The sequence below is a fragment of the Corella eumyota genome, chromosome 6 (assembly GCF_963082875.1).
Source record: "Corella eumyota chromosome 6, kaCorEumy4.1, whole genome shotgun sequence".
NCBI lineage: Eukaryota > Metazoa > Chordata > Ascidiacea > Phlebobranchia > Corellidae > Corella > Corella eumyota.
Window position 1 is genome coordinate 3754991 of NC_137495.1, and position 15848 is coordinate 3770838.

Below are 15848 nucleotides of genomic sequence, written 5' to 3' on the forward strand. Positions count from 1 at the left end.
TACTTTGGGATATAATTTCAAAGAATCGGACAAGTTTTATGCAAGAACAGCTGACGTAAACGGTATGTAAAACCTATTTTTATCTAAATAATATCCTACATTTAAGTATATGTCATAATATAATATTGCTTAAAATAAGAGCATGTTATTATCAGTGTATTTAGGCAAGTTTTGTTTTTTGGTAAAGCGTCTTTATTATGTGTTAAGTTACATGGTTTACTGCAAACAGCAGAAGCATTTATTTTATTATTTATAATTTTTGCTTTAAAATATATTGTTAGACAAAACAAGTGCTATAAACCAGGGGTCGGCAACCTTTTTCGCACTGCGGACCGATTTAAAACTGGAATCTTTTTCGCAGACCAGCCTTTAAACATTTTTTGGCATTTTCGGGTGAAAGAAATCAATAAGTTTAGCTAATAATGATGTTTCAAGGTACGCAAATTAGTTTAAAGCAATTTATTCCTTCATCAAATCGATAATAAACATTTTTAAATGTTTCTACGACAAAATAAGCTTACAAATAAAAAAAACGTTTCTGTTTCTAATCATTAAACCTGAAAAAAATACGGCCCGGTAACGTACTGCTCATGGACCGGTACCGGGGCCGCGGCCCGGTGGTTGCCGACCGCTGGAAACAACTAAAACAACTTTTTTTCATTTTGGATATATTATTTAAATCTTTAATTGAATTGTATAGGTACCTGGCTTAAGTTGTTATTTCAAAATAACTTTATTTCTAACTAAACCAATTTATATAAACAAAATTGATATCTAAAACTAACTTGATATGGCTACAAAAACTTAGAAATTTTGTTTTGTTTATTTGTTAAAATCAAACATATGTACAAGTAAAACGCAATATGATATAATAATAACAATAATTCACTATTACAGAAATAGTATTGTGCACAAAAAGATATTTTTAATAAAAGTACAAAAATAATAAGTATTATTATAGTTAGGAACATTTTTTGTTTTTTGTGATTTTAAAATTTATACTTTTGGTTTCATAACTTTTGGTTTAAAAAAACTATTACAATAATGGCTTATTACATATATGATAAAATAAAACCCTTAAAAAACGAACACTCTAAAGTTATCTTTATGGCAGTACAATATATAAACAAACAAAATTTGGTAAATATATGAGGAAATGAAGAAATGATAAAATGATAAAATTGTTTAAAGTTAAATGTTGACATTTTTGTTGTTGTTAAAATTTCGGGTTAGTTTGTCTGTAGTTTAAAGAGTCAATAAACACTTCAAGTTAGTCCAATATTTTTTCCACCCCCTTTCTTTCTGGCAGAAAGCTGATTATTTTTAAGAAACATTTTTTCACAAAAAAATATTTTCCTAACCATGTTGAGCAAAAAATGAGCCTAGAACAGCGGCGTAGCCTAACAAAACAGCAATGACTTTAGCAAACCTATGTCCATGGCCTTCAAATTCACGTACAAGTACTTCAAAAAAAGTGATATACAAAAACGTACCAGTAGCTATAGCTTGTAAAATCGCGTTAACCAGGACCGTTGCACTACTATCACCACCCTGGACTTTAACTATAAGACCTATAGCTATACCAGTCGGCGACATAAACGCAAATATAAGCGCTGCTGCGAGTACACGTTTAAATGATTGCTTTCCACGAACTAAGTTTGTTCCCATGCTTAAAGCCATTAGACATTTGTGGAATAAAACAGCTACGAAAATTGCCAACAAGCTGCCGATCGAATCCTGAAGTCCAATCGCAATTCCCTCTAACAAAGAGTGGATAGATAAAGTGGCTACTAATAGTAAAGATCTTATTGAAGAGTGGTCATGCTCGCTCCCTTTATTACTGTTTGTTTCGTTTAGTTGTTGAAGGTTAGCTTCTGATGAGTGTTCCTGTGGTTCTGGGTGCTCTTCAGTGCCATCTATCGACGATGTAGAAACTTTTACTTTGAGGTTGTTGGCTCCGTTTTTTTGCTTGTGGGCGTGGTTTTGGCGCCAATGATTCCACGAATGAGCAGATTGTTCTGGGAAAAAAATATTAAAATTTTTGATTTTAGTTTTACAAAAAAAGTGAGTCTGTAATTTTTGAATTTAATAATTCTGTTTGTCGTTTTTGTTTGTATATATTTGATAATTTTGGTACATGGTTAATAATTCAAGATGTTAGGCTTATATAGGACACATATTTTATAAAAGTTGACTTTTGTTATTACATTTATGAGTTTATTATAAACTATTGAACTTAAAATCAGCCTTAATTATCGTTCTACAAATCTTTAAAATCTATGACGAGCCCATAAATTCAATCTTTAAATTACGAAAAATTTTAGACACGTAGCTTAAATGTCAAACAAAATAAATATAAAATCAGATTCAGTAAGAACGCATTTGTGGGTTAGAGTTTAATGCCAATAGTCCATGTAAGGTTGGAGTACTGTATATATGTAGGCATGTTTTACTTTATAATTTAAACATTAACTTTAAAATATAAGCTCGATTTTTCGTGTCAAAATTTATATCAGATTTCCACAATATCCTAACATTAAACAAACTCTATTTTTGAAAAATCTGATTTTTTTATGATTTAAATAAATGATGGTCTTGTTCAGATAAACATGTTTGTTAAGACTAATTACGTCATTCGAGTAACATATTTACGTAATAAAAGGTTGCATTGTGACGTACTTACCTATGATAAGAATAAGAAACAAGCCACACGTCACAACTATTTCCGTGATCGGCATCAGGTTAGGTTCTTCCCCTTCTACTTCCACTCCGCTTTCATTTCTAAAAAAAATAAATTAAAAAAATTAAAAAATAATTTGGATTAAAAAAACTTTTGTAAAATCAATTCTCTGTGATATAATTTATTACTAAATATAATGAACTTAAATTATTAAATTTAAAATTTCCATTTTTTAAAATAATTTAAAATAATTTTTTTTTTTTTGTGCTTGGTTTTAATATATTGACATTCGTGTTAAATAATATGTTAAATTAAAACCTATATTTATATATTTTCTAAGCGACAGTATAAGATCTAATCGGTTAATTCTGGCATTCATATGGGAATTATAATTTAAGAATTATTTGACATGATATAAGAAAATTAAATCTCGTCCGTTATAAATTACATAAGAATTTTTAAAATCAATAATTTAGCCTACGATATAAATTACTTTATTTTTAACCTAAGTTTTTAAATATTCTATATTAGGCTATAATTTAAAATAAAACTTACAATTAAACGCACCTATATTTGTACATGTTAAGCCATTTTTATGGAAATTTTTATTAATTTTAATTGTAAGTAAGTTAAAAATACTAATTTTTCTGTTTAAGCGTACGTCAATGCTTCTTAAAGTTTATTTTAATGCAGAATATACGTTTTAAACATGTAAAACATGGCCTAAAGGTAAATGTATTGCGCTAATTTTGTGCATACACTTTATTTCTCAACAAATTTTTTTAAACATAAGTTTTTAAAAGCTATTTAAAAAAATATTTTTTAAGTTGTTTATCTACGTACACATGACTCATTATTTATTGAATATCAAGTTACATTGTTGATAAGAGCCCTTTGTTTTTAATGACGTCTTTTGTGGTTAAAACGTTTGCTGATTTTAATTTTTTAGGAGGTAAACATTATTTTATTTGATTTTATTTCGTAAACAATATATTTACAAATTAAATAATATTGGCTTTATTCTCCCAATGGGACGATTGACTAAACTGTCTTTGTATTATTTTTCATGTCCAAATGTCGACGAGGATAATTATAATTACTCAGCAAATTTTTAAATTTAAACAAATGTCCATATGTCACTAACCTGGTAGTGTTTTGGGGAACTTCCGCTGTCAGTTTCGGCCACGTGATTTGAAATTGGTCGAAATTTTCACGAATCTCCGGTATGAGGCCGATAAAACTGGTCGCTAAAAAAATCCCGCCCGCGAAGCAGTTCAGAACGCTGAGAGCTACTTTCGATCGCCAAACGCGGCGTTTTGTTAACTCAGAGGGTGGAATAGACCCCTGGTCCCCATTGGCTTCACCCTGTTCGCTTATGACGTCACTATCAGAGGCGCAGCAGCAACAAATCCGCCTCCAAATCGATTTCGATTCTCCGTCGCTCGCATTTTCTCGTTTCTTTTTCCGACGACTTTTTAGGGAATTTTGCAGGCAAATGTAAGGCAAAAGCGCCGCAGTTAACGTAGTGAATAAAAGTCCGAACAGAATGAGGATTTTCGATGTGGTGACGCCAATCATTTTGAGTCAAACTTGAAAGTGTCACGTGACCCTTTCTTTCCCGCTGTTCAAAATCTACTTTTCCCGCTATATATGGTAGTAGTGCTATATTACGATCATATGTTATTAAAAAAAAATATCTAAATCAAAACAGAATAAAAGTTAAACTAAAGTACAGTGCCTTAAAGCTAATTTATTTCCTAGTATAATAATTTCTGGAACTAGAGTTATACTTGATTTAGTCTAAAAGTTAGTTATCATGAAACGCCTGTAAGGAATTTACATGTCTAAGTAAAAACCACACAATCTGATAACTAATACATAAGCCAATACACTGCGCTTGACTTTTTTGTATATCATGATGATATACAGATAGTTAGTTATCAATGCCTTAATTTCACAACACGGTTCAATCCCTGTGGACTAAAAGTTGGGCATCTAATCAGTAAATTTACGATTCCAGTAAATGTTAAGTTACTTACCGTGATATGTCATTCTATTTTTTCTAAAAAGGCTCAATTTTTGTTCTTAAAATCTAAAGTCGAAAGCTCATTGACATTCGCGTTTTTAATAAACCTATATGCTAACTACAAGCGTCTTTAATAATTCAAAGCAAAGCTTGTCACTCTGGTTTCACGTTTTCTCAAACAATTGATAAATCGTCCCCAGGGATTTAAGACTATAGCGATAACATTCTACAAAATAAAAACAATCGTTTTTTTTTCAAAATTAGACAATAAAAAAACCTTGTTTTTTAAGTTAAACTGAGCAAACAATAGCTGCTAATTGTCTTCAATCGGTCAGACAATTAGAACAAACGAAAACGGTTAAGTAACAATTAAAACATATTGTAACAATTAAAAGTGCTTTTTGAAACAAACCTTTTTATACAGACCAATTTAATCTAAGTTGAAACCAACTGACAATAGCCAGAGATGTCGCCTAAAAACCTCATAAAAATTTCTATGAATCAGAGACACAAAAAGCCAAAAGCATTTCTAAAATTAAAGTTAAACTTACCGTTTACCAGATAAACTACAAATAGCCTTTCAATCAATACGCCAATAGTTCAAAATAGGCAGAGTAAGCAACGACCGAATACAGTAGGCTACGTTATGTTTCTCTATTTCCGTAGCACAATCAGAATATCGACTGCTTCTACATTTAGCTTTAACTAAGCAGTTTCTTTATATAGGCTAAGGGCCCGAGGGGGCATTTAAGCAACGTCAAGGTCCCGTTTATGCATTACTTCTTATGCTGTTAATATTAGGGCTTACAGCTAGGTTCACAGACAGTTAAATGTAATAATATAACTTCTTTCGTTTCTAATTATAGTTTAATTAGTCTGACCCTGACTAAAAAAAATCTGCGCATCTAATAATTTCAGATTATTTATTTAATATATTAAACTTTTAAAATACGACTTATAAGCTTCTGATATTTATATAAAGCAAAATTAATTTGTAGAGAAATTCCAACCGATCGCAATAAGCATTCCCTTATTACTAAAAAGTGTGGTTTAATAATATCCGGTACTCTGTTTTTCGCGCACATACATAGGCTGTTCTGAGGTTTAAATTGACATACCTTTATTATTACATTCACACAACCAATGGTATAACGATTACGTAAAGGTAACTCAAAGTTTAATAACGTTTAAATTCCAAACGAAGGGCTATTTTTTGTTGGTGCAATTTTCCTGACTTTTTCTAGATTTATCTTCTTTTAACTTAACTCCACCTAAAACTTAAAACTAATGAACCTGTATTAATGATCTTGGCCTTTTATAGCAATTTTACCCCATGGGTTTTGGCGCGGCGTGCATTTTAGATTTATCCATAGAGTGTATGTAAATAAACGCGGCGTGCAATTTCCTTAAAAGGTAGTATTGCGCCTCTAGTGTGCTCAAAAAAGTACGCGAACAATCTCGAATCATTACGCGGCGTGATTTCGTGGTGCAATGGTTTATTTTAGGCGCAAAACACCAAAAAGCACGCGCACAATCTGGAATTATTACGCCGCGTGATTTTGTGGCGAAATAGTTTATTTCAAGAGGAAAACATGTAGTACGCCATCTCGAGTTGCAACATAGATTATTTTTTGGGCTAAAATATCACTTAAAACACGTCTAATTTATTACTGAACGCGGGATTTCGACAAAATGGCGTAACTTCACATATTTTTATATTATAGTTTCGCGTGCCAATAATGACCTCATCTTATACAGGTAGAAAGAGTTACGCTGCCCGTTAAGTAGTTTATTATACTTGTCTAATCGAATACTTCTTCTAATTATATAGGTTTACTGCGCTGTTGGTAAAATTATTTTATATTTAAAATTCACTGACAAACTTAACGACCTATTAAGAGTATTTTGCGAATACTCATTAATAATGTATACGTATACATTAAGCCCATTTTTAGAGTTTTAATACTCACGTAAATATCCATAACTACAATGTTGGTACAGAACAGCTATAAAGCATTGCTATGTTACATTAATTAAGCAATGGTTTTGAAACCAATATCTAAACGCTAAAAAATAATTTCTCAATCTAGTATTCCCTAGTAAATTAGCACGTATTTTAGTTTACTTAGCTAGCTTATTTCTTTTCCTCTTACCTACAACACATATGTTTTTTCTCTATATTAATACAGTTTTACTTGGTAACTTTGACTGTACATACATATAAGCTACTTCTAGTTTGCCTAAGTTTAAGTATCCATTTAAAATAACTTCTATATACTTAAAACATTTTTGGGTTTAAAGCTATATATTCTGTGTACAACTGAACTGTTTAACCCGTTAATTGGGCCATAAAACTATCAGTAATCACAAAGAATAAATATATCACCATAAACATTTACTTACTGGTCTAAATACAAGCTCACAGCGGTTTGTATATAGTCTGTGCCGGTACTTAAACTATAATTAATCAACTCGATAATAGCTTTGGCAAGTGATTATTTTCAATGTTTCGTTTCCTTGCTACCCAGTAGCAACGTCTGACGTCATTCTGTTTTGTGAAAGTTATACCCTATAAGGTTGCTTGCGTAAAAATAAGTGACTCAAACCCTGGTTTATTTATTCACTAGAATATCACGATAATACTATTTAAGTACAGTCGATAGTGCGTGTCCATCACGCTATCAAATGTACAAATTTTACGGTTAGACTTAGAAAAAAATACGAAATAAATTAAGTTTTTTGCTGACTCCCAATTTTGTGGGTTTTTGGTTTTGTTTTTTCATAGATAAATATTTCATGATTTATTCAGCGAAATAGTTATTTTTTTGGATTTTATTTTGCATTTTTATCTTGAACCTCATCTTATAAACATTGATTTTATTGTAAATATATATTATTCATAACTTTGTTTAATAAAACATGAACCTTCAGCGCCTTTATTTAATTTTTACATGTGTCAATAGTTTTTAAATAAATTATTATCTTTTTAAATTAAAATAATTGGATGAAGCAAAAAAGAATAATAATTTTTAACTTACTTATGTGTAAATTAAGTAGATGACATCATATTTACATTAAAGGGTTTTTCAAATATATGCGTCATTTTTAAACGTTGTTCTTCTAGGGATTTATATGTTTACACGTACTCTAGTGAACTCTGATTAGCGTTTATGTCATTAGACATTAATTTTTAAACCTTATTTACAACTATAATGACAAATTAAATCATGTTTTTACCACTTTTATTAGGAAAAATTTGAAAAAACGAGCACCAACAAATGTCAAAATTTTGAACACGTTTTTATAAACTAAGTTTAACAGAAGCACGATTGTATCAATATTTTATTGGAATACTTAAAAAAAAATTGGTTTTGAAATTTGTAAAAAAATATGAGTTTAAACTTATGAGGTTACAGTCCTTCTTTCATAAGGCATTATTCTGCTTTCTTTTGATTTCAATTTCTTTTGTCGTTTTCCTTCCATTTTTTCAAGGTTTCCACTTTTCTTAAGAAGCTCGTTTCGTTTTGCTTCCAATAATTTCTTTTTCTCTGATTCTTTTAGGAAGAACGGTTTCTTGATTCCTTGTTTAACCTAAAAATAATAAAATATTAAAGTTTTGTTAATTAATTAGATATTTTAATATTTTTTTTACAATACAGTTACTTTGTTAGTGTTTTATTTAAGGATTTTATTTATATTTAAACAATAATTTGTTTATTTTGAATTAATTAATTACCTTCTTCTTTTCCTCTTTTTTCCACTCTCTCTCAGTTTCTCTCATAACTGACCTTTGATCTTTAGAGGCAGATTGTTGCTTCATTCTGTTAAGCAAATACTTCACCTCAACTTGCTTGGTTTTGTTTTTAGATTTTTTTAAAACTTTGGCCAATTGTCGTTTTTCTCTTTCTTTGATGTCTTCCAAAAATTTATATCGTTTGTCGAAAACTTCTTCGTTGTATTCAGAACCACATAAATCATCAAATCTCGGGTCTCTGGTAGCATTTGTTTTAGATGTTTGTATAACCTGGTTTAAAACAAAACATAGTTTGACAATTTTATTTAATAAAGACTTTAAAATTATATAAATAGTTAGTAATATAATCAAGCTATAGATAGTGAAGCATTACATAAATAAAATATATTATAAAACATTTTATATACTGTAAAAATATTCTTAAAATAAATTTTAAATCATACTTGTCTTAGCAGTGGTATTTTATTCTTTGATGGTAACTCCTGGGGTCGATTTTTATTTTCACGTTTAAAATTCGTCTTTGATTTATTTGTATCATTTGTTTTATTGTTTCTTATCGATATTTCTTCATTAAATTTTTTGATACCGATCCGGTCACGAATTTTAATTAAATCTTCAAAACACATTTCTGAAGAATGATTAAATTTCGGCAAAGTTGGAAAATTAAAAAGTTTTTCATTTTTATTTGATTCAAAATTATTTTCATCTTCTATATTTTCTTCTGAACTTGAAACTTCATCATTACTTTCATCCGAATTCAAACTCGAGACCTCGGAGGCAATTGACTGGGTTTCATTTTCCGAATCACTTTCATCAGAACTAACTGGTTCCATTTTAATCAGTTTTTAGTTAAAATTTAGTTTCTAAATATAATTACAGAGTTTAAGCAATTGGAATAATATTTATTGATATAAATTTGTAACTGGCGAAACTGCAATTTTACTATGATAAACAAATAATGAATTTGTACACAATAAGACAATACAATCACTTTGGAATAAAATCAAATAATATCATCAAAAACTATATTGGAACAAACTGGTTAAATATTGGTTAATAGTAATAGGTGCACATAATTAATTGCACTGTTTTTTTAGGAGTCCAGCATCTTAAGAGATACGAAGTCCTGCAATGGAAGATTCCAGAGACTTGCCATCCCATACAACTACATTTCCATCCTTTCCACAAGTGGAAAATTTCGATCCCCCGAGAGATATCATCTGGATGATCGCGTTCTTGTGCTTGGTGTCTAGCTCAGTGGAAGGTCCTTCCACTGCCCCCTTTTTATCCATCATCTTAAACATGTTCATTGCTGAAACAGCTTTGCCAGCACCGCCTCCCTTAGCTGGTTGATCAAGTTTACAGGAGAAAGTAACTCCACTGCAATTTCCAGCCACAGTGAAAAGCATTGGGTTGCAGTCGTGCCCTGACGCTACAACACTATTCTCAGTCAACCACAAACAGTCGTTGAACGGCAAGAATTGAGTGCGTTGTGGTACGAGTTCACCTCCTCCATTTGCAACCGAGAGCATGCTTCCGTGAGACACCATTGCAAGTCGATCTCCACTTGGTGAGAATGAAACACCATGAACCCAACCTGTGCATGGCATTGAAAACTCTTGCATGAGATTTCCGAACGTCATCTTTTTTCCCCAAACAGTTGGTCCGGGTTTCTCATTGATATCCTTAATGTATGCTGAGAAGACATAGGTTTTGTAATCACAACATCCTGCTGCTAGGAGCACATTGTTGGGATGCCAATCCAAAGTGACAATGGTAGAACGGATCGGCTTTTTGATGTGCTTGCTCACCCACCAGTTGTTGTCCGACTCAAAATAGCAAACTGAAATCATCCTAGATGAACTTCCAACAGCAAATTTGTCCTCCTGCGGCGACCATTTAACACAAGTAGCTGCTCGATTTATCCTCAAGATGACCAATTCCTGAACCCACTCTCCATTTTTAAGCTGCCATACGTAAGCATTACGATCAGCTCCACAAGTGACGATCCGATTAGTCTTGTGAGCCCAATCAATTCCAGTGACTTTCAGCGTGTGCTCCATTAAAGTATGCTTCAAATTCCACTTCTTTCCACTCTTCTCGTAGATTTGGACATCGTTGCTGTTGGGACACAAGGCCAGCTGGGTCATGTCATGATTCCAAGCATGGCACAAAATGGGTTGAACCCCAAAATTGAAAACGTCGCTCATAATCAGATATTGTTGATTTTTGATTTATATTTTAATTTTATATTCGCGGACTCTGGACAGTCGACGCGAAAATATGTTTAACAAACTAACTACAGGTTGATAATTAAACACTAACACAAATTAAACACTGACCTTGCGTTTAAACTGCAAAAAATGTTAAAACGTTAAAAATTTGATAAAAATTTAAACCTTTAAATACGCAGTTTTTTGAATTACGAGACATTGTCCGACGTTCTGTACGTTAATCTTTTACAACAGACCTTTACATTTCCTTTTTTAAAAGGTAAATTATCTAAAACAAAACCCATAATCACAAAACACAAGTGTAAATATAAACAAACACACCTTTAGCATAAGGCACACGGAAACTAAATAAGTGTTTCCCCCTTATTTTGTATATTTGTTTATCCTCGATGTCAAAAGAATGATTTTACTAATAGCTTTATCCACAGAATAATTAAAAGTGCCACGAAAATTGCATCAGGTAAAGTTGCAATAACTCTGTTTTTTAAAACTTGTAACAGATTTTGAGCAATATCTATAATCAATAAAAGATTAGCATGTCTACATCATGCAAACGATGCGCTCAAAATTCTGTCATACGTACTATGTGCACAATGCAGAATACTCAATGACGTCATCATATATGCAGTGAACTTTTGGTAATATTTGGTTTAGTTTTATAAAATTATAAATGTATAAAATTTGCGACAATAATAATAGATAGGCTAGCCTATTTCTTTGGTACAAAGGAAATTAATAATTTCGGAAGCAGCAAATTAACAGATTAAGTTTTAATTTCCTGTTAAAAAAAATGTTTATTTTAAACAGCTAAAACGACAAACAAAACGTGAATTGCCAAAAAAATATTTCAGTAATTTTTTAAAATATTTGTCACGCAATTGAAATTACTTTTCTAAAAACTAGACAACTTATAATGATTTTCTAAGAAAGCTTTAAATTACTGCACATGCTTTAAACATTAAGGAAGTGAAGAGTGTATGTCTGTCTAGTTATAAAAGTTGCTGCTTAACCGTTCTGTTTTGTCATTTAAATACTTTGAGTTAGGTAGTAGTTTGAAATATTTCACAAGTTTTAAACCATGAAGGTTATACTAATTTGCTTTCTCTTAGCTGTTGTAACATTACAAATCGGAGGTAAGCCTTTTAGAAAGATTTTAAAATGAACAATCGTACATACCAAGATGAATATTCAATTAATTTTGTGTTTTTAGGACAAAATCTTAACCAGTGTCATACTAGACGATTCTGTCGGGATTTGTTCAATATACCATGCAGCCGAATTCGAGCCGCCAATGCAAGTAAATGCTATGTTTAAAACATCAAGAAGCCTTATTAATTAAGTTTTTGGTATCTTAAAACCCTTTACATTATTTGTTGTCAATATTGAATTAATTCTTGAAATTGGCAGGTTTTTGCTTCATGTGCCGCGTTTTAAGACGCTGTAGCTCTCCATTGGCTTCCGGACCCCAAATATTTGCTACAAATCCCCCACAAATATTTCCTCTTATTGTACCAGTAACCTGCCCACCTCCTCCACCTCCTGTTCTGTGCCCGGAGCAACCTATCGTATTATGCCCTCCACCCCTGCCTAGGCCAATTATTACTTGTACTTGCCCCACGATTGAAGAAAACGCAGAAGAGCCTACAACTGAAAATTAAATTTAAAGGATTAAATATTTTGTTTTTATTTAAATAAAACAGGCAGTTTTTTAAATGCAACCTGTATGGGAAATTGTCATATATAAATATCAATCAATGCATTATTTCACCTTAGAAAATTGATTAGTTCATTTATCTATTATACGGCCTATATTTTAGTTTAATTTTGGGAAGATAAAATACTAAAAATTACTTTGTATTTGTTTTATACATTACTGAGTTAAATCACCATATTAAATCTTACTTCCTAAACTTCGTAGTAATAAAAATAGTTACTTGAATAAAAGTAAAGGTTATCAGAAGGACAAAATGTGCATAACATTTTATATATTCGTTGACAATCGAAATTTTAGGGTTTCAGTAAATTATTTATTACTTATATATTTTGCATGTAGTTAATACAAAGGAAGTAATTAGCATATGCTTGTCTACAAACTGTTCTTAAACCTGAAAAACTTACTTGTTCTTGTTATATGGTTTTTTAGTTGGCAATTTAGTTGAAAGGAAAAATTATTGTTGTATTTAATAGCAGTTATGAAGTTCCTTTGGCTTTTTCTTTTCTTGAACTTATTAGCGCTGCAAATCGAAGGTGATTAATCGTTAGGTTTTAATATTTGTGAATATATTCTCAAGCCAATGTTACTAAAACTATTTAACTAATGCATATTTGCCTAAAAATCTAAATTTCAAAAACAACGTTTATTTAAAATTTATGCAAAGTTTTTTAAAATTAAAAGCTTTTTTAGAAACGTTTTGGTTAGAAAGGTTAATAAATTTTTTTATGTAAAAAGGTGAATTCAAGAATACTTAGAAAATATTATATTAGCATTTGACTTAACTTTGTATCTATTAGGCCAAGGAGATCTTAGACTTTGCCCTACAAGAAGATTCTGCCGGGATCTTTTAAACATACCATGTAAAAGGATTATGAGAGCCAATACGCGTAAATATATATTTAATATGTTTAAACTACTTACTATAAAACCAAAAAATTACAAAAGTTTTAATGGATTTAAGTTTACTGCTTGAGGTGTCGTTTTTCTGGAAGTTGTAAACCTAGTAATTTTGATGTATTTGCTGCAATGGTTCCTGAAATTTCCTCTATTGCAATGGTAGAAGAACTGCTCCAACCATCTCTTATTGAATGTTCTCCTCTTCTGCCTTCTATTGAATGTGCCCCTTCGATTATGATTGAAATACCGCTTGATCCATTATTGGAAAGATTGAATGCAGAACCAGAAGTTATTTAGTTAAAATATTTTAAGCCAACCAAAATTTTACATTGCAAATATGCACTGCTTTGTTGATGTAAATTTGTGTTGTTATTAAATGTATTAAAGTTTCCAAAAGAGAATAAAGAATAAAATAATATTGGGTTATTATTTTTTTGTTAAGAAAAAATTGTCCTGTTATGGTAGCCTAAGCCGTTTGCTTTTTATTTAACTAATAATTTGTGCGGAAAATAAGATTAAGATTTCAAGTCAACATTTTCAGGAAATAATAAAACACATGCAAGTTACAAACTGTTTAATGAAAGGAAGTTGCAAACATATGCCTGTCTGGAAATTTTCCGAAAAACTTGTAAAAGTCGCTTATTTTCTTCTTGTTAGTTTGTGTTAGTTTAGACAGTATAAATAATTATAAGTTATTGAAGGCAGTTATGAAGATCTTTATAGTTTGTGTTTCTTTATTTCTAATGGCAGTGAAAATTGAGGGTAAGTTCTAGATAGTGCAGAATATAATATAACACAAGAATATGATAGCTTCTAATACACTTTTGTATAAATTAGGCCAAGGAGATTTGACTCTTTGTCACACTCGAAGATTTTGTCAGGATCTAGTTGAACGTCCATGCCGCCTTATAAGGGCTGCTAACACATGTAAATATATGTCTAATTTTTTTTAATAACATTGGTTAAATTATAAAAAAATGTTATATTGTGATTGACTTTGATTTTAGTTTACTGTCTTACTTGTCGTATTCTGGGAAGATGTACTCCCCCTCCTCCCGCTTCGGCAACCGTTGATCAACCTGATATATTTGCGGTAAACACCCCTGATGTATTTCCTCTTGTTGTGGAAGACCCTTGTCCAGCTCCGATGCTACTAGAGTGCCCTCCGCCACCTATTATTGAATGCCCGGCACCATTTCCTTCGGTTGAATGTCCACGACCTCTACCTATTGAATGTCCTCCGCAGCCTGTTATTTTATGTCCACCTCCTTTACCCATGCCAGCAATTCCTTGTTCTTGTGATTGTTCAACGGTTAAAAAACAACCAATTTCGTTCACAAGAACTGCAAACAAGACTAAAGTGCTTTAAATTTAAGTTGTTGTTATTTTATTGTTTATTTTATTTCTGGGCAACTTTTACCGAGGACATGAAAAACAATGTTCTTTGTTGTAATTGTTAGTTTTGTTTTAAAAAGTGCTACTAGATATATACGTTTTTTTCCAACTGCAAAATAATAAAGATTTGCTAATAATAATGAAAAAAAGCAAATAATGTTTGTTTTAAATCAATATAAAATATATTTTTTATGTAATCACGACCCATGTAAGGGGACGATTAGTTGATAAAAATAATAAAAACAAGCTGTTTAATTATATGTGGCAGGAAGGAAGTTGTAGCCTTATGTTTGCAAGAAACCTGTTAAAAAGTTGTAAAATTAAGATTTCGTGGTATTATATTTTGTTAATTAGACATTTAGTTATATGTGAAGTTTTTAGTATAGAGATATGAAGGTCTTTTTAACTTGCATTGCTTTGTTGGTTCTGGCGTTTCAAATAGAAGGTAAGCATATTAATTTATATTTTAAAATAGCAATTTACGGAGAGTAAATTGTTTTATTTTGTAGGCCAAATAAATCTGGAACGATGCCATACCCGATTTTTCTGCACCTACTTTTGTATGCCCTCCACCCCCCGTGCTTGAATGTCCTGCTCCTCCTCCTGTTAAAGAGTGTGTTTGTGGGAGTAATAGCACTAGCCCAGTGGAAAACAGTAGAAACAATACTGTTAGAGGATAAAATGAGATAATTTCTATTGGTTGTGCTTTATCTGTTAAAAACAGGCAGTTTTTACATGCAATCTGTATAAGGGAATGTCATATACAAACATCAATTAATCCATTTTATCACCTTAGAAAATTTAATAATTTACTCTATGTTACCCCCATATTTAGTTTAATTTTGAATAGACAAACCACCTAAGTTTACTTTGTATCTGTTGTATTACATTACTGAGTTTCATCACCATATAAAAGCCTTCTACTAAAACTTTGTAATAATAAAACTAGTTATTTGATTTAAATAAAAGAAGTGGCTGCCAGAAAGCAAAAATGTGTATAACATTTGATATAATTTTTGGTAGCCTTAATTTTAGGACTTTGGTGAAACATTTATTTCTTGTATTTTGTATATAGTTCACTACAAAGGAAGTAATTAGCATATGCTTGTCTACAACTGTTCTTAAACCTGAAAAATTAGCTTGTGCTT

The 15848-nt window shown here is 31.0% G+C and overlaps 4 protein-coding genes across 4 annotated transcripts in view; 1 reads left to right on the plus strand and 3 right to left on the minus strand.

Annotated features, from left to right (window-relative positions):
* The window catches only part of LOC145755085 (claudin-7-like), a 74324-nt gene that overhangs the window by 24057 nt on the left and 34419 nt on the right, over positions 1–15848 (plus strand). The gene's annotated exons all lie outside the window — the stretch shown is intronic.
* LOC145755179 (zinc transporter ZIP3-like) lies at positions 826–7200 on the minus strand. Its single transcript, XM_082571406.1, has 3 exons — positions 3825–7200; positions 2684–2781; positions 826–2018 (listed from the first exon to the last, which is right to left on the minus strand). Exons 1-3 carry the CDS (start codon positions 4256–4258, stop codon positions 1357–1359), a joined length of 1194 nt encoding a protein of 397 aa, XP_082427532.1. The 5' UTR covers positions 4259–7200; the 3' UTR covers positions 826–1356.
* LOC145754878 (ribosomal RNA processing protein 36 homolog) lies at positions 7938–9327 on the minus strand. The gene is made up of 3 exons (XM_082571036.1): positions 8904–9327; positions 8443–8730; positions 7938–8297 (listed from the first exon to the last, which is right to left on the minus strand). Exons 1-3 carry the CDS (start codon positions 9291–9293, stop codon positions 8109–8111), a joined length of 867 nt encoding a protein of 288 aa, XP_082427162.1. The 5' UTR covers positions 9294–9327; the 3' UTR covers positions 7938–8108.
* On the minus strand, positions 9363–10843 carry LOC145754877 (actin-related protein 2/3 complex subunit 1A-A-like). The gene has a single exon (XM_082571035.1). It carries the CDS (start codon positions 10668–10670, stop codon positions 9570–9572), a length of 1101 nt encoding a protein of 366 aa, XP_082427161.1. The 5' UTR covers positions 10671–10843; the 3' UTR covers positions 9363–9569.